Consider the following 23,135-nt stretch of genomic DNA (forward strand, 5'->3'; position numbering starts at 1 on the left):
GACTTGTAGGTTTGTAAACAGCAAGGTTTACTAGTATAATGAGGAGATGGTTAAGAGTAGAAGGTTGGGAAAAGCTTAGTTTGGGATATACTGACTTGGGGATGTCCAGGAGGTTACTAAAAATACAGGGTGGGGCAAAAGTAGGCTTATAGTTGTTTGTATGGTAAATAATACAATAATCCTATTTAATAAAAGGGTAATATGCACATTGACCCTAACAGTGGAACGACCAGAAAGACCGTTGGACTAGTCACCATAAGGCGCACTGACTACCTCTCAGTCACTTTCCCCAGCCATCAGGCTTCCATCGCCCGATGGAAAATGGGGAGCCGGGGGGTGGGGTGGTGGTGGGGGATGCGTGGTGCCAGGCCAAAGCTCCCGCCCTGACGGTTGGCCACACACAGAGGGTGACCTGCGGTGAGGGTGGGGCCGACCTCTCTGTTCCTCCCACTGCCGACAGACTCTGACTGCCTGGTGGTGAACGAGGAACTGGGGGTGAGTGACAGTGGGAGGGCAGAGCTGGCTGTGGGCAGCTGGAGAAGATGGCCCTGATCGCAGGCCAGGCCCAGGGACCTTACCTGGCATGAATTTCCTGTGCCGGGCCTCTAGTTAATAAATAATAATACAAGAATAAACGCTGTGTTTCGTGTACTCGCAACTAAAAGCCTACTTTTGCCCCACCCTGCATATACAAATCTAGAGCTCAGGTTAGAGAACAGAGGTAAAAATAAAACTCTGGAAATCACAGGATATAAGTGTAGTACTCAGAGCCTCTCTGGAAGAGCATGAAATCTTGGAAGAGAAAGATTACCAAAGATGACTTCTTTGGGCATGCAGGAAAGTCTTTTCTTAGAAAACTAAGAAGAAATATCTGCAATGAAAAACCAGGACAGGCTGGTGCCTGAAAACCTGGGGAAGAGAGAATTTCCCAGGCAGTGGTCAGATGCTGCCCAGAAGCTCAGTACTGGAAAGGACTAATGTGTGTGTACTTCTCGTGTAGCAATAAGGCAGTCAAAGGGCGGGAGCAACACCATAGTGCAGTGGGTTGATGAGAGACTGGGAAGTGACAGGGTGGCTTTAGGAGCATGGGGCACCAGGGTGAAGGAAGAGAATGCCAGTTGCTGTAGGATATGGCATGATAGCTCTGTTATTAGTAAAATCATTTCATTAAAATTGTGCTTATCACAAATCTTAGAATGCTACTGTGTTTCCCCGAAAATAAGACATCCTCCGAAAATAAGGTCTACTTATAGGTTTCCTTCTGAGTGAAATATAAGGCATCCCCCCGAAAATAAGGCCCCCCCTAGGCTCTGTCTCAGAATGCTATTGCTAAACATGAGAGATTTGGTCCACTGATTCTGAAAGAAATGGAGTCACAAGAAATTCACCAGGAAATTCAGGAATTGGATTGTTATGATGATGTTCTAGAACACATGTGTCAAACACAAGGCCCGCGGGCCAAATCCGTCCCGCCAGGCCTTGCAATGTGGCCCGCACCTCGCTGTCATCACTGCACTCCGCTGCGTTTCCATCACAATGACAGTTTATGACTGTTCAGTAAACCATTCGGCCCGCGATTTAGGTTGGATTTTAGATTTTGGCCCCTTCTCTGATTGAGTTCGACACCCCTATTCTAGAAGATGATGACATGATTGTCATTGAATAAATGAGTAAATTCTTGATACTGTAGGATTCACAGTTTGTCTGGTTTGTGTTGACAACTACTGTACTACCGTACCGTATACAGGTAATAAATTTCCTTTATTTTCATTTAACAGTAAATGTGTACCGTATTTTTCTTCATGGAAAAATAAGACATCCCCTGAAAATAAGACCTAGTGCATCTTTGGGAGCAAAAATTAATATAAGACACTGTCTTATTTTCAAGGAAACAGGGTAGTAGCCCTGCACATGAATCCATGCACCAGTAGCTCAACAGTAGCTTGCTGCCGCCCTCCAGTAGCTCTCCATGCACTGCCCTGCCCTCTTTTAGCTCTCCCTGTTCCCCTCATAGCTTGTTGCCCTGCCCCTTCCTGCTGCCTGCTTATAGCCACCCTCCTGTAGCTCCCTCCATCCCCCACCCTGCTTCCCTTCCCTTCATAGCTTGCTGCCCTGCCCCCTCCTGCAGCTCTCCACTGCTGCCTGCTTGTAGCTCACTGCCCCACCTTCCTGCTGATCCATGATCCAATCATTATGTGGTCAGTGGTTATGCTTCATAGAATAACGATCATTTGCATATTACATCTTTATTATCGAGGATAGTAGGCATTCAATACATTTTGAATTAGCCATTTAAAAGCCTTAATCAGCTTTTTCTTTCCATAATTAACTCATGCATTTTTCTTCTCTTTAAGTGTGTCTGTATTGACAAAGATCTGCTTTCTACAAGAAATGTTTGAAGTCTCATGCAGAATTTTGCTTTATAAAAAATATTTCCTGCTTATAGTTTAGGCTAGCCCTATCATCTTCTATCAGCAGTACCTGCATAGTCAACAACTTTACTGTACAATGTCACTTAAAGTGACAATTAAAGGGGACAGCTTCCACTAAGCAACATTAGAAATCAAACAAAAATCATATATCTAATGTTTTACCATAATGATACATCATTATTTCAGGACGTAGTAACTTAACCATCCATTCATTTCTAAAACCTTTCTCTTTGTAACTTTCTCCTCAGTTTATAAAATTTGTGCCCCAGCATTAAACTTGAATAGGATTTAGTTCCAAAGTAAGATTAGTCAAGCCAAAGTAATACAGGCAAAGGAATAACTTTGAAAATTCCATTTTAAAAATTATTTGGCATTGCCAAAAAATGCCCTCCAAATCACTGACTAAAAAAGTAACCCTTGTTGGATAGCTCAGGTGGTTAAAGCACCTAATGCCAAGGTTGTGGGCTCTTTCCCTGGTCAGGCACATATAAGAACCAATCAAAAAGTTCATCAATAAGTGGAACAGCAAATCAATGTTTCCCTCTTTCTCTCTCACTAAAATCAATAAATCAATAATTTTTTAAATTAAAAACATTTTTTAAAACAAAACGTATCGAGCCAAAACTGGTTTGGCTCAGTGGATAGAGCATCGGCCTGCGGACTGAAAAGTCCTGGGTTCGATTCTGGTCAGGGGTATGTACCTTGGTTGCGGGCACATCCCCAGTAGGGATGGTGCAAGAGGCAGCTGATTGATGATTATCTCTCATCGATGTTTCTAACTCTCTATCCCTCTCTCTTCCTCTCTGTAAAAAAAAAAAAAATAAAAAAAAAAAAAAATCAGTAAAACATTAAAAAAATAAAATAAAATAAAACAAAAACGTATCGGGTACAAAAGGAAGGAGACATCTAAAAAGTAGTTGCCTTGCTTAGCAATCAGCCTTTCTGTGGTAGTAGTTATCAAAATAGCATTTGAGGTTCACTCAGCACTTGGAAGAGCCTTTTTGCCTTTTTCCTTCCTTTATTTCAAGAACATGCATGCAATTATCCATGTCGTGGTTTACTGGAGTTAGTGCCCAAGCAGCTGAGAGATAGCCATAACCCTTCAGCCAGCATTTAATTTGGAACTGTAACAGATGGACTCCTTGTCACATTTCCCTCCAAAGCTGCCTTAGCAGCAGGTAGCCTGGCCTCTGTCCCTGAGGTACATAGGCTAATCTGTCAATTAGGCAGCTGCCTGCAAAGCCATTCCTGGAATCACTTATCTCTGAACACCTTTCTCTGCAGCCTGGCAAGTGCCAGCTCAGCCTGAGGGCGGTGGGAACTGCAGACTGTGAAGGGGCCTCTCACCTGAGCTGGGCGTCAGTGTAAACGGCTCTCTCGGCCTGCACGGTCCCACTTCCTGCAGCCCAGGTGGCCCCACTTCCTGCAGCCACCTGGCCCGCGGTCAAGGTCATGTGCGTCCTCCTCCCGCCGGAATCCACGGCGACCATGGGCGCGGCGTCCCTCATGGTGCGTGAGCTGTGGAAGGAGCTCTGGTGCCAGGAGGCCCGGGCGGCCCGGCTCTGCGCGGCGGTGGCAGTGGATTGCAGGGGCAGCAGCGGCCTGACCTGCCCGCCTGCCGTCAGGTAGTTCTCTTTCTCCAGGAGGTTGCTCATGCTGTGGCTGGTGCCGGGCCTGGGGTAGGGCCGCACGGCGGGGTTGGGAGGGGGGCCGTCGAACACGGAGTCGTTCACGGAGCCGTACTGCACCTGCCGGTGGTGGTGGTACGTGTCGTAGTAGCGCTGCTGCCGGCCCGCGGCCCCCGCCGTGAAGCCCAGGATCTCGGAGCGGGCGTAGCGGGGTGGCGGCTGCAGGGCGGCCCGCAGGCTGTCGCGTTGCCGCAGCGTGTGGCCCGCCTGGCTGCGCTGGCTGTACTGGTACTCGCTGTGCGAGTAGCGCGCCCGCTCCGGGCTGCTGTCCGGGGAGATCTCCAGCCTCCGCAGGGGCTGCCTCAGGGATCTGTCTTCCACGGACTTCTGGGAGCTGTACTGGGCGGTTCCTCTCCCCCAGCGACCTTCATACGCCATGGTTTGGCCTGACTGCACGAGGGAGAGAGAAAGATTACAATGAGGCATGCGTCAGTGTCCATCTCTGTCGAAGACTAACTATTCCGGGGGTTCTTACACAAGGTGTGCCTGTCTCTGAGTCACCTGGAGGAGATGGGCCCTTTCTGGGTAAAATCTGTTTTTAAACAAGACTTGGTTCATCGGGCTGTGACGAGTTCTTTGCACCGGGATTTGATGCAGTTTTAAATTTCCAGTTTTTCTACAGTGTCCACACAAAGTCAACCTTCTCATAATTCATTTGGGAAATAGCAGTGTTTCGGAAAGGCAACATTAAAAACTATTCTATGGGAGATGAACATGGTTTCTGGTAACTAGGGTCGCATTCTTTGGCGTCCTACCTTTAGCCTGTCATAGGTTTTAGGAGCAGGGGAATGCCGGCCGGCAAAGTCATTTTCCACCAAGTGCAGGTTGTAGACATACTCAGGAACACTGCTAGCTCGGTGAAGATTCCCTGCAAGCAAGCATGTCCATTAAGATAAAATAGTAGTTAAACACTGTGTAACAGGAGCATATTTTAAGCATACTAAGTATTAAGGCCCAAAACAAGTATTAGATTTATATTAGTGTTTTTCCGTGCTGGTTTAACATTATCCTTGGATGTAGCAAATGATGAAAGGTTATCACAGCATTATCTACAAGCTTTTCAAAATAATAGTTGAAATTAAAAGTAAAATATATAATTAAATATTTTAAAGGGAAGCAAAGAAAGGAGAGAGGAAATTTTCACAACGGGAAGGAGTGTCTATTAAAATACTGAGAAATCTGGGAATCACTTATTGGCCTTAGGTGGGTCTATACTATAAAAATTCAGCTTCTTGGCCTGGCTGATGTGGCCCTGTGGTTGTGTACTTCATCCCCTGTAGGGGGTGTTCAGGAGGCAGCTGATCAATGATTCTCATCAGTTATGTTTCTCTCTTTCCCTCTCCCTTCCTCTCTGAAATCAATAAATATATACTTGAGCCAAAACCCGTTTGGCTCAGTTCGATTCTGGTCAACGGCATGTACCTTGGTAGCGGGCACATCCCCAGTTAGGGGTGTGCAAGAGGCAGCTGGTCGATGTTTCTCCCTCATCAATGTTTCTAACTCTCTCCCTCTCTGTAAAAAATAAAATATATTTAAAAAATATATATATACTTGAAAAAATAAAAATAAGTTCAGCTTCTTAGGTCAGAGAACTCTATTCCCAGGGCAGGACCCCAGAAGCTACCTGAGAAGGCAGTAGGTGTAGGCAATAAATATAAGGGTGACTCAACAATACTAGATAAGATAGCTTGTATAAACAACAAGGTGGCTCAATGTGGTCAAAGAAAACAAGGACCTGCTTCAAAAGACCAAGTCTGGGGGTGGGGGGTGGGGGAGAGGTATTTGGCCATGTGAGAGTGAGGCAGGAGAGGAAATCTGCCCTACAAATGAGTACAGTTTTGGAATGAGCTGGGTTGGCTCATACTCAGTTTGGTGATCTAACAGCCAGGCCACTCTGCTGTGGTCACAGCCTTCCCTGCTCAGTCCTGAGGGCCCACAGGGACTCTCAGCGGATGTGTGTGTCTCTGTAAGCACTGCTCTGAGGAGCCGGTGGCGGAAGACAGTGTTGTCACCCTCTTCTACAACCTGATCCTTCTCCCATCTGATTATTTGTCTCTTTATTTATTTAAAATATATATATATATATATATTATTGATTTTTCTTACAGAGAGGAAAGGAGAGAGATAGAGAGCTAGAAACGTCAATGAGAAACATCGACCAGCTGCCTCCTGCATACCCCCCACCGAGGATGTGCCCGCAACCAATGTACATGTCCTTGACCGGAATCGAACCTGGGACCTTTCAGTCTGCAGACCGATGCTCCACCGCTGAGCCAAACCGGCCCTGGCTGATTATTTGTCCCTTTAAAATCTCCCACTGCCTTCTCTCTCTCTCTCTCTCTCTCTCTCTCTCTCTCTCTCTCTCTCTCTCTCTCTCACACACACACACACACACACACACACACACACACACACACACACAAAATGGTCAAAATAATCAAAGATCTCTAAAACCTAGGAAATTTCTGATTCTCAATTTTAGCCCAGATTTTTCTTTCCAATACAATTGGAGCACACCAACATACTTTTTCAATACATTGTTATAAAGTCAGCATTTCAATGGTAGATTCTCAAGTTATTTTGAGGGAGGAGGGAATGGAGATTGTTGTTGTGTGAGAGCACTAAGAAGAAAGAATCCAGCCCAAAACGTGCGTGTACATGTGTCTTCTTTCCTGGAGCTAGACAATCTGGCTGGTAAACAAGTTTCAGGCCTCAGGGGGTCCTGGGGAGGCAGTGCAGGTTTGTAAATGTCACTCTAAAGACCAGAGAAGTGGAGGTAAGCCAAGCCTGATTTCTAGGGAACTGATTTCTCCACAAGGGATGTGGTAAAAGGTCAACCTCAATGACAGTAAATGCCTGAAATTGGGTCAATGAATGGGGGAAAGGAATCTTCTCTTAAAACCCCAGAGCAAAGGTTGTGAGTGGCCTTAGGATGGAGCTCTCAATGCCTCTTCTGGCTCCTGCTCAGGCTGCCCCGAGTCCCCAACTCTGCACACACACACACACACACACACACCCGGGCGCCTACAGTTCCCTCCGTCCTTCACCCTCACCCCAAATCCATTCCAGACTTTCCGGGAGGCAGGGCTGCAAGGGGCCTGCTGGTGTGGGAAAGGAGGCTCACTGAGCAGGTCCAGGGAACATGCTGGCTCTAGTTCTGAAGGGCCCGGGAACCAGGGGATCCTCAGCAGTGGGGTGTGGTGAGGGGGTTGAGGGGAGTAGGATCGAGGGAGTGCTTAGACTGTGCCCCCTCCAATAAAACAGAAGTCTTTTCTACAGAGGTTATGGTGAGGATGAAAATTATTGCTCAGTTGATATATAAGGAACTATCAATAAATTTATTACTTGAATAAAAAAGTAGTTTAGGGTTATCCATATTCAGAATTTTACACTGTATAAAACTAAATATATGAAAGGCAGGGTCAAGCCAGAATGGGAAAATCCTAATGGCATATATGGGTGGCTGCCAGAACAATTACTTCCTGTTACTCCGAGCTAACATGGCAGATGAAAGGGATTTAGGATTTCTTCAATGGGTCCTTCTAGCCTGGGGTCCCTGCCGTGTCCAGGAACAAGCAGATATTCAAACAGTTACTAGGGGGTTAGAGGGCTATTTGCATCTTCAAGCTAAGATTCCTGCAAGGATTTTTAAAATGTGTAAGACTCTTTGAGCAGGACCCAGGGAAACAGTATAGCCTGTCAAAATAGCTAATGGTTGAGCTTTGTAAGCCGGCCTGTTGAAGTAAGAAGTTTAACTCACATTGTTACTGGGGGCTGTAAGGCATTTTAAAGCAATTTATATGGACTCCTTACATTTCAGTATTACTTTTCTTTCAGGAGCTCAACTTATGTGTTTCTTTTCAATATTCTGTGATGCAGAGCCAGCTATTATCATTTCCCTTGATAAACACGGAAACAAATTACCTGCTTTAAATTGCAAAGAGATTTAATATCAAGTTTGAACTCTGTGTTCCTCCTTTCCACTGGTCTCTGTTGTTTAAGTGCTTAGCAGCTTTTCTGGAATTGTAAAATGTGAAAGCCTTGAAGGAATTATCATCCTAGTTTTTGATATAAGAACCAAAAACGATCATTCTCCTTCCTCTGGATCAGGGGTGGGGAACCTTTTTTCTGCCAAGGGCCATTCACAGGCTATACAAAATCATCAACTTAAAAATTAGCCTGCTATATTTGGTCAAACATTTAATTAACTCACCCCTAATGCCTTGGCAGGGCTGACCTTATAAAGCCCTCGGGCCAGACATTCTCCACTCCTGCTCTAGAACCTTTGTCTGAGCAACTCAAACTACTCTGTAAAAATTAGTTCTTTACTTGCTGACACAAGTCCTTATAAAGAAGCTTCTCCTTGAGTTTTCAGATGAATGAACTGAAACCAGTTTACTGGTTCCCAAAGTATCTACAACGGGGTTGGTAACAGGAATAAAATAAGATTGGATCTTTAAACCACAAACTCGCTTCCTTTTCCAGAGAAGTTGTGATTCCTGATATTCAACCTGGCACAAAGGATGGTTTCTCTGGTTAAAAGGCCAATCTCAAACGACAAATAATGCAGATTAATTTGCCTAGGTAGTCATGCGTTTCAGATCAGCATAGTGGATTGAAGGTGAATTCGCAGCTGAGTTCTAAGATGTTAAAGAAATTTTGAACAAGGTGGAATTTTTTCTTAAATGATAAATATTAATCAGGATGGATACTAATTTCTTTAAGGCAAGTCATTATTTCCTGTCCAATCAGAGGATAAAATGTTATATTCCATAATAATGACTATGGGACAGGTAAAATAATTCAGCCATGAATTATTCCCCCAAAATAGAAATGAGAGCAAACAAAAACATACTATACATACAGGCACACTGTGCTTTAAATATATTCAACATGAAAACCCATATTTTCTAACATGGAAAATGAACATGTGGCTATATTTCAGAGGATTCATTTACTTCACAGGAGGAGGGGGGTATCTTCCCTCAACCAAAAAAAAATGTGTGGACTTGGTCTGGAGCCTCCATTCTACTGCTTTCTATGTGTCTGGTCAAATCACTGAGCTGCCTCAGTTTCCCTCAATTCCAGCTACTAACAGAGTTGCTGAGAAAGTGGTTTCCCCGAGAAAGCATTCATTCAATGCTTTGAAAACGTAAAGCGACATGCAAAAATGAGGCATGGCTTTTAAAACAGGATTTGGATCACAAAATTTATTTTTCACACTTTTTCTTGAATTAATTTGTCCTAGAAGGAGAAATAAGCTAGCATGCAAGCTTTACATTGTGTTGTACCTCAGAGCTCTTATTCTGGTGACTTTACCAGCGATAATGAATTTGATTATTTTCTGGTTATTTGTTTTATTTTTTCTCATTAAATTTATTGGGTGACACTGGTCAATAGGATCATGCAGGTTTCAATTGTATATCTCTATGATACATGATTTGTATACTGCATTGTGTGTCCACCACATACAAATAGGCTATATTCGATTAACCCGGCCACTGAGAATCAGAATAACATTATAGTGTGTGTTGTTGGTTTTTTTGTTTTGTTTTGTTTTGTTTTTGCTATTCATTTCACTTGCATTATGTATTTTTAGTGTTTCCAAAAAGGAGGCAATTATTTATAGGGAATATTTCAAATTAGTATTAACTCAGGCAACATTATTCAAACCTTTCCTTCTAAGAACACCGTGGACATTTTATGGAACCCACTTTAAGGGATATAAAGGAAGCAGATGCAGAGCAACTTTTAACTCCACCCTCCTCAAATAGGAAGCAATTCTAGTCAAAGCAATTGTAGGGGTGGGGTGGGAGAGGGCTGGGGCTGGAGGAGCAGGCTAAGGGGGCTGGTTTTGATGGAAGGATTCCAAATTGCTCAGAAGATGGCAGAGGTGTAGTAGACCTTACAGGACAATGTAATTCTCTTTCTTTCCTAGTCTGAATGTTAATCTGAGGGATATACTACACCCAAACAACTGGTAGGAAAATATCTTGATTTCTGGTCACTTATGCATTATCCAAAATAATGGCTTATTTTAAGGTTAAAAATAAGTTGATTTCCATAATCAGTTTTTTCTTTATGGGTTTTGTGAGCAGTTTTATCACCTAATTGGTTAAAGCAAATACATTTATGAAACCACATTGAGAAGCTTCTATTTTGACATCAACACTTATATCTATCTGGGAAGATTAAAAAAATTAACTACACCTTCCCTTAAGGTAAGTAGATGACAGGAAATTGCTACACAAACAAGGAAACCAAACCTTTAGATAACCTTCTATTAGAGAAGAGAATAGCATGCATAGCCAGCACAGCATTTTTTCTTTCAAGCGTCTAGCACCCTCCGAGCCTGGTTAAAAACTAATTTGCTTGGTTCACATTGAGCTCTAAAAGGAGAAGGTACAGAGATGAGTGGACAAGAAATTCTTAAGAAAACAGATATTGGTAAGTGTATGCCACATCTATTGAGAAGATGAAGACCATTCTTGGCAATCAGACTGTCGACATTCCAGAAAATGTCAACATCACTTGGAAGGGACGCACAGTTATTGTGAAGGAAGCCAAAGGCACCCAGTGGAAGGACTTCAGTCACATAAATGTAGAACTCAGTTCCCTTGGTGGTGGCGGGGGTGGGGGAATGGGGGGTGGGGATAGGTTCTGGGTTGACAAATGATGGCTACCATTTGCACTATCTGCTGTCCTGTACAGAATGTGTTAATCCAGGCTTCCGTTACAAGGGGAGGTCTATGTACACTCAATTCCCCACCAAGACTGTTACTCAGGAGAATGGTTCTCTTGTTGAAACCCACTATTTCTTGGATGAAAAATACATCTGCAGGATTCGGATGAGGTCAGACATTGCTTGTTCAGCATCTCAAGTCCAGAAAGATGAATTAATGTTTTAGGGAGCTGACACTGAACTTGTATAAAATTCAGCTGCTTTGATTCAACAAGCCACAACATGTAAAAATAAAAGGATAGCAGAAATATTTGGATGGTATCTATGTTTCTGAAAAAGGAACAGGCCAGCAGGCTGATAGATGAGATCTACGTTGTCCAGCTATAGAAACAACAAGATGTCAGGGTGATTCCTCAGACTTATCTTGATCTTTAAAGATGCAATAAAGGCCGTGTATTGATTTTGTGGGAAACATGTATTCCTAGAAATCAGTCAGCATTCACTGCTGGTATTGATTTAAATGCTACACTTAACCTGGCTGGCACGGCTCAGTGGTTGAGCATCGACCTATGAATCAGGAGGTCAAGGTTCGATTCCCGGTCAGGGCACAGGCCCAGGTTGTGGGCTCGATCCCCAGTGTGGTGCCTGCAGGAGGCAGCTGATCAATGATTCTCTTTCATCATTGATGTTTCCGTCTCTTCCTCCCACTTTCTCCCTCTCTGAAATCAATAAACGTGTATTACAATAAATATATAAACAAACAAACAAATAAATAAATGCTACATTTAATTTTGCTCACAAGCAGTTGCCTTCCCAGTGTGGATTCACAATGGAAAGAGAACTTGGAAGTCTAAACGCTATCACCTCTGACACTTGGTCTTTCTACAGGAACCTCTGGGTAACAACAGCTCTCTCTCTGAATACCTTACAAATATTTCACTTCTTCCATTAGAGGAAAATTGGGGACGTGCCATTACAGGTAAGACATGGCATCTTGAAACTTACTAGAAAAAAAATCTGTATAGTAATTAATATTTCTGTGGCTCCTTAAAGTTATTTACTAGTAACTTAAAAGAGAATATGAAATATGTTAGGACTCACCAAGAACCATATTATCAGGACTCTTCGAGTTGGTGACGCATTTTTATTTGTCTGTGAGGGCATATACCACAGGATTCCGTCCCCCCCCCCCCAGACTTACATTAAAAAAAGGAAACTAACTTCCTTTATCTTCTTTTCTTTCTTTATAAGAAAAATGACCAGATATGCAACAATTTTAACACGTTGCATATAACTCAGGTAGGTACTTGCTCAGGCTGGAAAACGAGTAGAAGTTGTTGGTTTCAAAAGCAATGGTGAAAAGATGTTTTAAAGCACATCAAAGCCTAATAATGTTTCACATTATTGAGACATTAACAAAATGTATGCAGTAGTGATTATTGCGTCATTCTAATTACAGTTAACACAGCTCATATAGTAAACCCTAAGGCACAATTCGGTGTAGCGGGGGTACACCTGGATAGAACTCCCTACCATTTCTCACTAAGTTGAGTATACCAGGAGATGGCATCGGTGGCATAGCGGTGAGCGTAGCTGCCTCCCAACGAAGCTGATGATAGCAGGGATAGACCGGCTCCTTTGGGAGAATGGGCCATGTGCTCCAGGTGCCACTCTGCGACTCGTCAATGGATACACGCACCAGCCACTCGAAGTCCTTACTTTTCAGGCGCCCCCTAAGCAGCTGGAGGTTATCCTCTGATGTATCAGTTTATGGCATTTTGGGGCCAATTTCAAATTACTGCTATACATAACTACAAACGTATTAAAAAGGCCCTTTATAGTGCTGGTGGCTATAAATGTATTTTGTTTGAGTAGCCAGAATATGTGATTATAGAATTTGTCACTATAAACTGGTAACTTAGCACTGGCGAAGTACTAAACTGCTACAACCTGGAAATGTCTAAAATCTTCTAATTCCTGTAATTTGTCTCCTTGGCATTCCTACCAATTCACTTTCTGAGATATCCCCATAATGATTACTGTAGAACTGCAGTGACAAGTATCACATTCTACTCTCACAATGATGCAACAGTCAAAAAGATGAATTTTTGGAACTCACAAATTAAAAAAAAAAAAATTCTTTATATAAGTCACTACAGGTTTTGTAATGGGTCTTTAATCATCATATTTCTATAGCTTCTTAATTGCCAGGGCTAACCTTTTCCCTTCCAACTGATTTTCATAACTTCTATCCTTTCTTTAAATCCACCAAATCTGCCAAGTGTGGTTTCAGAAAACGCTTGCATTTCCCATATTTCTCCCCTGCTGGAACATCTTCTGTGACTCATAATGACCAAATCTTTAACATGTAGTTAAAATCTCCTTCTATACTGTGAGGTGGAGGAGGGGTAAGGGGGAAGGCTGCTCATGGAGGACACAATTGAACTGCGTTTTGAGGGGCTTGCAAGAGTTAACCAGGCCCAGAAAATAGAGGGGGAGAGGCAGGGGTGGGAGTAAGAACGCCATATAAGATAAATGCACATGTTCGTTTGGGGGCCGTGGGAGCAGTGGAGATAGGATGACAGTTGAGGAGTTGCAGGCATTAGACCATGAAGACTTTGGAATGCCATGTTGAATGAGGATTTTACTCCTGCAGATAACAGCAAGAAAATGAATCAGAAGGATAATAAATCAGAAGATGATTTGATGAGACTTTAGAAAATTTACTCCAGTAGCTAGCTATAGGCAGAATGGGTTGGAGTGAGGCCAGACTAAAGCAGGAAGAGGTTACCTTATCTTTCCAGTAATTTTTCACCTCCTCAACATGAAGACTCACATCCTTTACTTCCATGTCTAGTACAGTCCTGCATTAGCGCTTGGCAAGTTAATTGTTGATGAGTCATATTTCCTGTCCTTTCAAAATCTGCTAGTCACACAATTCAGTTTACACTTAATGCTTTAGGCTGCCATCTATCCTGTGGCTTGCCACCATGGAACCAAAATGTGAGGAAAGTATCTGTTTGTGTGTTTTTGCCTTGGAGTACATGTAAGATACTCAAATATTTTCTACTGTTTCTCTGTCATTCTGGAAACATATAAAGAAGAAAAATTTCTCCCAAAAGTAGGCAGACTGTCTTCCTGAGTGACTATGCTCATTTTGGCAAGGTTAGTTAGACATCTGGACAATATATATTTACTTTCATTCTCTTCTCTGTGTGGCTTGTTTATTTATCTGTAATATTTTGGTCATCTACCGTAACTTCCTATTATCTCTCAAGAAAAGTTCCTGTTTGTTTCCTTCAAAGAAAAAAAGGTAATTAAGATACAATAACTCTGATGTGATCCTTCTCAAACCCCATCCCATGGATTTATTACTGAGATTTAAGATTTAGTGGAGATAATTTACTAAACTTCTAATGAGCAATATTTCCTTCTGAAAATAAAGGAATGGCTGAAATCTGGTTATCATGCTTTGGCCAATTAATGTTGTTAAAGCCCACAGCTGATTATCCCAAGAATATTATTATGTGAATTATTTTAATGGTAGTGGCGGTTGTGTTTTCTTTTTTTATACATATGCATTTTTCTCTAAGGCTATATATTGGGTTCCCTAGCTCATCTTTAAGAATTTAAGAACATAACAACTCTTTTTATGTCCAATATCCAATCATCCAATCATCATTAACTGCAGTACACAGAGATACATAATAGATTTCTTAATATTTCCATTGGAAGAGGACCCAAAATTCTATTATTATTCTTACCCTAATAAGGCAGGGGAGTGAGATGGCTCATTCTAATACAAAGATCAAGTTTTTTTTCCCTCCCCTAATTCTGTCTATCCCATTTGCACTGCCTTTTACTGTTTACTTCCCCAGAAGAAGTATGGTGTTTCTGTCTTCACATATTTGTGCACATGCAAAATAGCTGGAAAACATTAACCTCAGGTCTGGATAACTTGAAATTCCTGAATGTTATCTGAGATAGAACCAAGTAATATTATTAGTCACATTAATCAAGTCTGATTTTTAAATACCAGAGGTCTTAGCAACATTTTTGTTGTTATATTTCATTATCATCATTGCTAAGTTGCCATAATTTTTGTTGACCAGACCAGAAATTCAATTTGAGTGTAAAATCAATGTTAACTATTTGAAGAGAAAATAATATAAATATGTGTGGCCTTAATTTATTGTATGGGAAAACCATTTACAGTTGATATCCAAAACAACACTTCAGGAGAATGAGCTAATGTGAACAACACATACCTAGAATATCTAATCCAAGTGAGCTACCCTGTGTTCCTATGATTGGAACCAGTAACACAGGGCACAGATAACATTAATGGGGCCTTTTAAAACGCCAGACTGAGCAGTCTTCTTCTCTTTAAGGTAATTTCCGGTATCTTATCTGTGACACATAGGCAGGGAACTTTTATAATCACACGCTGTTCCATTGATTCTGAAGCCTCTCTGCCAGACCCTGCCTTACCCACAAAAGATGTGTTCTCGCCATTTCTAGGGGTGCAGAGCTCATTTTTTGTAATCAGCATTGTCTTAACATTCTATTTCCTTCAATTATTTATAATCAGAAGAATTTCTAAAAAATTCTCGGCAAGCAATTTGTTAGACACTGGACAAAAGGTCACCCACGGGCGATATTAGGCAGACATGGAGGTACATTAAATCAGGTGGCACTTTTCATTCAGAGCAGCACGGCCATGACCTTACCACCCCATCACTGAACTCTGTTTTTTTTCTTCTTCTCCCCTCTCCTAATCTCTCCTACCTTCAGAAAGACTAGTCACTTCTTTTCCAGAACTGCTTCATTCCTGACTGCTTCATTCCTGGAATTCCTTTTTGGCAATAAAAGAATTCGTACAGGATTTGAACAGTGTCTTAACCGCCCCTCCTCAGTAACTAACACTGGCTGCCTTAGCCAGTTTTCAGTCCTTTCTCCAGAATTCCCCCGATGCCAGACATGAAAAAGATATTGGCCAGGGGAACCATTTAAGTAAATGGCATGCCTCAAGTTTTTATGGCAAAATTTGAAAGAAGTTGCAAATTTTATTAAGATACTGTTGTTCATTGTGTTTTATAAATATTAGAGACAACACTTTAAAACATGACTTTCTTCCTACATTGGCACCCAGGGGGGACAATGTAATATGTAAAGTGGTAGTATTTCCAAAGTGTCATAACTTGGATATGGACATTTAAAAATGTTCCCTTTGCTAAATACTTGCAATCCTCAAATGTCCTCTCTGTGACTTTTATAAAAGAATGTAAAAATAACTTCCTACAATACAGACTCATTTCACAATGCTGCTGTACACCTCTGCCCCTCTGCCTCCACCCCCATGAGTTCCGGCTACTTTAAAAGCGTTCAGCACAGTTTAAAATAACAACACAAGTTAGGGTGATTTACAACGAGAACCACCCACAATATGAAGGGACTAGAGAGAAACTGACAGGGTTAAAGATCCTTGCAGGGTATTTATCAAGAGATCAGCCCCATGGAGCTCCTGTTTTTCAGCAGATTATCTGCTGCCTCAATCTTACAGGTATGTCAACAATTCAGAATTCTTCAGGGCCCACGGAACTAACAACAGTCAACCCCAGGGTCATTTCTTCCCAGAATTTCTTGTGCTGACACAGGATTCTTTCCAGACCAGCACTGTTTCAACAATTGCTTGTCTGTTTCAACTGTAGAGACATGACGGTAATAAGGAAATAATAAACGCAAAACTCACAACCACCAAGAGGCCCCAGACCTTTTCAAAGACCGTGGATTAAACCACCTCTGGTAATTGTTCACGGCACGTTCATGTTAAATTCCTTTCAAGCGGACTACTTTTTTTGAGTTCCCAAAAGCTGAGGCTTTAAAGTAAGTAGGTGTTTGCTGCCTTATCTCTTTGTCTCACTTGCACTTCTGTGTAGGTGGCCGGGTGCATTTCAGCTTGCTGGGAAGCTCCCATTGCAAACAAAATATTTCAAACACTTTGTTCCTTAGTTTGAAGAGCCACTCAGCCAGTTGCCCTTAGCATTAGAGAAGTATCATGACAGTGCACTTTGTTCTACCATATCAGCTATGTGAACTATGACACATTCCTGCTATTCCCGCCTAAAATGTCCTCTCCAGATTTATTGGACGCTTAGTCTCAAACCCACACATGATCTGTCAGTCCTCTCTACAACGTGACGAACTCATGTTGTTTTGTGAATTCAAGAACTATCAAATGAGTCTGTTCTTTATGAAGGGCACTGAATTAAACATACACTCTGCTTGCTTTAAAGCAAAGAGTTTAAGCACTGAAGAAGGAAAACTGACACCTTCCTGCTAAAATGTTCTCTCCATTAACCCATGTCCAATCCCACTGAATTTTGGGGGACCTAATATCCTAATTCTTCCAAGCAGCTCCTCAAAATTCCCTTCAGTCAGTGGTCTAATTTATCCTTCTAAATTCCATAACGTACTAGCTAGTCTTTTTTAGTGTCACCATGTTTTATTTGAAACATTTATTTTTAGAGGTAGGTTTCCTTCTTCAGAGCTTAAACTCCTTGCTTTAAAGCAAGCAGAGTGTATGTTCAATTCAGTGCCCTTCATAAAGAACAGACTCATTTCATGGCGATTTTGAATTCACGAAATAACATGAGTTCATCACCTTGTAGAGAGGACGGACAGAACATGTGTGGGTTTGAGACTAAGCGTCCAATAAATGTGGAGAGACCAACACATTCTACATATGTGAAATGACTCCTCAAATGGATCTTATATTATTGTTTTAAGGTTATAATAAAATGCAAACATATTTTAAATAGGCATAGGTATATACTAGATGCTCCCTTTCCTTCTCTATTTATTCCTCAGATTTATTGAAAGTTGACGTCTTATTATTTCTGGCTTGCCCCTCTCAGAGGGTACAGAAGATTATCTAGTTTGCATCCCCGTGTCTCCAAGCAGAAGCTAGAGTGAGTCTAGGGTAGCACTGGACCTGCACAGACTAAACGGGTGCAGTGACTCCACTGGTCAACAACTGACCCCAGCTATCCTGAAGCCGTTAGTCAGCCTCCTAAACATACATTTAGGTTTTTCCCATGCACTGTGGCAATTCTGTGTTATCTACTCCTCCCACTCTCTCAGAACCACCTCCATTTTATTTAAGCAAAATTGGGAGGGAACTTAGTGTCTGATAAAGATCCTACTTTGTATTAATAGCCAAAAAGCTTAACAATATAACTGAAGAGTAGTTTAAAAATTCGGGCTTGTTTGTTTAAATTTCAGTTTTGCTACTTACTATCTGTGGGAACTTGAGTCTTACCTCACTGCTAAGTGCTTTCGTTTGTACAATGGGGATTAGAGGGCTTACCTAACAAGGTTTTCTTTTTTTGGGGGGGGGGGGGGGGGGGGGGGTGAGGGGCATAATTAACACAATGAACATAAACCATATAGTCCAATTCTTGACACATAATAGGCACTCAGTTATAGTAACTATAATCATCAAACATCTTACCTTTAAAATATGTAAATATTGACTGCTGGATCCTTTTACATGAATTGAAAACTGTATGGCCTCCCAGGGTCTGCTATTTTAAATTTCTAGTCCCACCTGCAAACGTTTTTCTTTTTCCTAATGTGTTCTCCATTTGCCATTGCCGAATTATTTACTAGAGAAACAGTTTAACATTGCAGGAAACAAACTGATATCCCAACTTAAGTGTTCAATTCCTTTCCTGTTCTCTTTTCTATAATAACCCTTTAATACTTTCACAATGGAAAAAAAAAACTAATAAAAATGGGACTGGTAGCTTCGATCACTTGATTTTAGCAGGGGAGAAAATATCTCATGTTTTCTAATCTTTATAACTACTTTGCCATCTTCACCTTCTATCTCTCCTGTCTATCAATTACCGATAGATACAGTGTTTTACTTTTAAAAAACCCCTTTCGCCAGAGAGGCTGAGGGGGTGTGGGTGTGGGTGCTGCGGCTGGCCCGGCCAAAGTCCCTTTCCTCCCCCCATCTCCCCCCGCGGGGCGCTGACTGTTCCTGGCCCAAAGGCTCCTTCCCAATTTTTTCACTTCCTCGATCAGCACACTGGGTGGAGCGCCCCAAGTACCTGGGCGAGGCACCGCCATCCCAATGTACAGTTTGCAGGAGCGCCAGTACTTTCAGGCTTTCTTTTTCAAAATATTCATTGCGGCCTTAGACTCTTTTTAAAACAAAAAACAAAAAAAACAATAAAACCGAGGGGCGCTTCCCCCTAGAAAAATGATCCTATGGACTCGCTGCAGAGCATAGCATTTCAAGCTGCTTACAGGCTCCCGAAGCCTCCTCATTAAGACCCCTGGGGAGAGGGGGGGAGAGGAGGGCGGCGAGGGGGGCCGGTTAAGGAAGGAGTAAACATCTTAGACTGAATTCTCTCACAGAGGTGTATGTGTGCATTTAATATACGCTGGTACGTACAGGACAAAGCTGAGTGGGAGGTTATTTTAGAAAAGGCTGCTTTCCCCAAGTAAGCCGGTCGGAGTCCGGACGCGCGCCGCTTCGTACAAAGGGACCGGGAGCAACAGGTGGGCAGGATACAGGTCCCGCGCCCTCGGGAAGCAGGGAGTGGAAGCCACGGGGTGAGGGGGGAAGAGGGGAGGAGGAGGAGGGCCGGAGCGATGCCGGGGGCGGGGGGGGGGGCGCGGGGTGGGAGGTGGCGGGCTCCACTCACCGTTGCCCACGAAGCCGCGGCCCTTCCGGGCCAGGGTCTGCTGCACCTGCTCCTGGATCCGCAGGCTCTTGGCCGCCTGGCCGCCGCGGCCGCTGCTCCCCGCCAGCCTCAGCTTGGCCTCGGAGGGCAGCGCCAGGCTGGAGCTGTCCAGCTGCCCCAGGATCTGCTGGCCCAGGACCGTCCGGATGTAGCCGCATTCCGCGGGGGAGCCGGGGGCTGCCATGGGGCCGGAGGACGGACCGAGCCGCTCGCCGGCTGCGCGATCTGCGGGCGCAGCGCTGCCCACGGGCCGGGGGCACTGGTGCGAGCCCCGCCCCGCCGCCCGGCCCCGCCCATCCCCGCGGCCCCGCCCCGCCCCGCGGCCCCGCCCCGCCCCCAGCGCCGGTGGGAGGCCCGAGGGGAGCGAGGCCAAGGGAGCCCTGGAGCCCAACCTCCCAGCGGGAGGGGGCGGGCTCCCGCCAGGCAGGCGCACTGGGCCCGGGAGCGGGGGCGGGGCCGGCGGCAGGCGGGGACACCTGGGAGGGGGACACCTGGGAGGGGTTCACCTGGGAGGGGGTACACCTGGGAGGGACCTGGCGGAGGGTACACCTGGCGGGGGACACCTGGGAGGGGGTTCACCTGGGAGGGGGACACCTGGGAGGGGGACACCTGGCGGGGGGGCACCTGGGGCTCACGCGCACTCCAGATCACCTCGGCTGCTAACCTGCCAGGGCCGCGCCCAACTTTAGTTTCCTTGCTGGGCCCCTGCCCAGCCCTCAGAGGATGACTTCAGCTCCCTCCCGTAGCGCCGGGGGCAGGTGATCCCTGAAGAGTCACGTCCGCTCTAGGGCTAAGGTTGGCCTCCGGGTCCCCACGTGAGCACGAACCTGGGTCGTCAGGCTGTGCCAGACTGTTCCAAACATTTCGTGGTTTTCCTGGACCTGAGGGTGAGAAAAGAACGATTTGGTCAGGCAGAAAAAGCAGGAGGGAATTGTGCCAAGAGGACATGTGTGAAAGAAAAGATTTATTTATTTATTTATTTATTTATAAATACGGTAGTTGCTTTTTTCTTAGTACAACTTTAATGACTATGTACTTTTTTTTTTTGCACAGATGCAGTCTCAGAAACATATGTTCTTCCTCATTGAGATCTTCTGTTTCCTCTTACAAATAAATACACATTGTACCCAGTACACTCTCTGCACATGACTCCTCTCCTCGGAACACACCCACACAGAGAAACTCCAGCTAGAGGCGCTAGGGAAGAGAGCGCTTTAATAGGTGATACTTTTTAATAGCCCTGCTAAGGTTGATTATGTTCTTTTTTTTATGACAGGCTCTGTAGGGGGGGGGGCATGGAAGGGACCTCTGGCTTTCGATCTCATCTTCCACAACTTATATTTATCGCGCTATTAAATATGTTTCACACGTACTTGACTACTGAGAACTTGAAAGCTAAGCTCAACAGAAAGGGTCCTTGACCTTAAAGTTTACAACCTAAGCCACTCATCCTGATTTTCCTCTTTGGACTTGAGAGGTAGAAAGAAAAACATCTACCTCAGGTATTAAGTAAGATAATCTTCCTTTGATTGCTTGGGTTCACTTTCCCCCAAGCCACTCGATTACTGTAAAACTCCACTTCTTCAGATCTGGAGTGGCTAGACAACACAGCTTTCCCCCTTCCCCGTTGTCTTATGCATGCCCTTTTATCTTTACACAGACCCTAAATGCAAAGCTCCCTGCGCTGTCAGGGAGTTGGGGGGACATCAAGGGGTTCCAGGCGGGAATAAGGAAATGGTGATAGTTCTGCCGCCCTTTCTCAGCCAACCACATGGCTCAGTCCTTGTGGAACTAGTGCTTAAGTGAAGTCATAGGGATGGTAGGTTTTGGAAGCAATTCCTTCCATCCCAGCAGGACTAGTCTTGGGTAGACTGTACCTTATGAAGAGTTCAGTGATGTAGCCAAATGAAAATACCCACCCCGATGCTGAGACTCAGTTGAACAGAGAGGGGTGAACAGAAGGGGAAGTGATGACAAAGATTCCCCACAACAAACTCTTTCCTATTCTTTTCTTTCTCCCTCCTCTTCCTTACTCATGGCCTCTTTTGGCAGCTCTGAGAGTGCTGCTTTGGAAGACGATTTCAGTACATGCCTCTACAGGGCCAGCTAGGGGATCCTTGTGTGTGTATGCCCGAGAGCCACAGTTAACAAGATCTGCTCTGCCTCCATCTAGATCCCTTAGGAGGGGAGAGGAGTGTATTCTCCCCCCCCCACACTTATTTATTTGATTGAGCCAAACCTCATTTACTCTCCCCCCTCCCTCCTCAAATTTATTTTTTCCTCTTTAAGTGTGATGTTGTCACTGACTATCCTATTAAATAAGCACCAATATTGAGCATGTAAAAATCTTGATTTTGAATAGTTGGGTGATTTGACAGGAGGAAGTTGGTCAAAAGCACAGCTTGTGACTGAGGCAGATATGGGTTAAATCTTAGCTTGTCCTTTATAAGTAGTGTGGCTTTAAGAAAATTTCCTTACATTTTTAAGCCTCAGTTCTCTTACCTGCAAAATGGGAGCAATAAGACACCTACCATGAAGCGCTGCTGTAAGGATTGAATGGTACGTAAGTGGTTACAAGAAATCCTCAATAAATAATTGTTCAATGGTCTTTAATAGACATGCCCCTGAGATCCAATTTTGGGTTTTTTAAAAATACATATTTTATTGATTTTTTTTTTCAGAGAGAAAGGGAGAGGGATAGAGAGTTAGAAACATTGATCAGCTGCCTCCTACACATCCCCTACTGGGTATGTGCCTGCAACCAAGGTACATGCCCTTGACTGGAATAAAACCTGGGACCCTTGAGTCCGCAGGCCAATGCTCTATCCACTGTGGAAAACCTGTTAGGGCCAGTTTTGGATTTTTTTAATTTCCTTTGGTCTCTGCTCATGTCAACTCATCATTTGACTGAGACACTTATTCAAATACACATTTTCCATAGCACTTATTTTCATTACACGTCCTTTATGCCTGCTTATTTCTTGTTTCCTTACTGTAGAATAAGCTTCATGAAAGCAAACATTTTTGTCTTGTTCACTATTGTTGATCTCCAGGTCCTAGAATAGTGTACATAGCAGATAATAGGTATATGTTGAATGAATGAATGATGCATAAAAGCACTTAGTTTATTACATGGTACATAATGATTACTATAATTATTATTAATTTATTTTTTTGTAATTTATTGATTTTAGAGAAAATGCACACGAGAGAGAAATATAAACTTGTTGTTCCACTTATTTATGCATTCATTGGTTGATTCTTGTATGTGCCCTGCCTGGGGATGGAACCCAAAACCTTGACGTATGGGATGACACTCTAACCAACTGAGATACCCAGCCAGTGCATGTAACTTATTTTTTAAAAAGTCAGATAGATATCCTATGTACTCTAGGTATTCAATTAATTAGTTGTGTAATAATCCCTATAAGTAAAAAAATTATACTGACATACATTTTAAATAGTTTCAGAACTCAATAGTTCAAGAAAACAATCCTTTTGAAAGTAATATAAACTCATTAAATGGCTCCCTTTGGAGATAAGAATCCTGTTGTAATAGCAACTGTTAATTACCAGG

General features: G+C 43.4%; 1 protein-coding gene and 1 pseudogene across 1 annotated transcript in view; one reads left to right on the plus strand and one right to left on the minus strand.

Annotated features, from left to right (window-relative positions):
• PKP2 (plakophilin 2) overlaps window positions 1-19,817 on the minus strand; it is a 73,615-nt gene extending 53,798 nt beyond the window's left edge. Inside the window, exons 1-3 of the mRNA XM_036456380.2 lie at window positions 19,520-19,817; window positions 4,876-4,988; window positions 3,780-4,510 (exon numbers count right to left, since the gene is read on the minus strand). Coding sequence (XP_036312273.1) covers window positions 3,780-4,510; window positions 4,876-4,988; window positions 19,520-19,742 — 1,067 coding nt within the window. The 5' untranslated portion in view covers window positions 19,743-19,817. The remainder of the gene's footprint in view (window positions 1-3,779; window positions 4,511-4,875; window positions 4,989-19,519) is intronic.
• On the plus strand, window positions 10,583-11,259 carry LOC118728413 (annotated as a pseudogene).
• Window positions 19,818-23,135: the final 3,318 nt, after the last annotated feature.

Source organism: Pipistrellus kuhlii, unplaced genomic scaffold (assembly GCF_014108245.1).
Source record: "Pipistrellus kuhlii isolate mPipKuh1 unplaced genomic scaffold, mPipKuh1.p scaffold_m20_p_3, whole genome shotgun sequence".
Lineage (NCBI taxonomy): Eukaryota > Metazoa > Chordata > Mammalia > Chiroptera > Vespertilionidae > Pipistrellus > Pipistrellus kuhlii.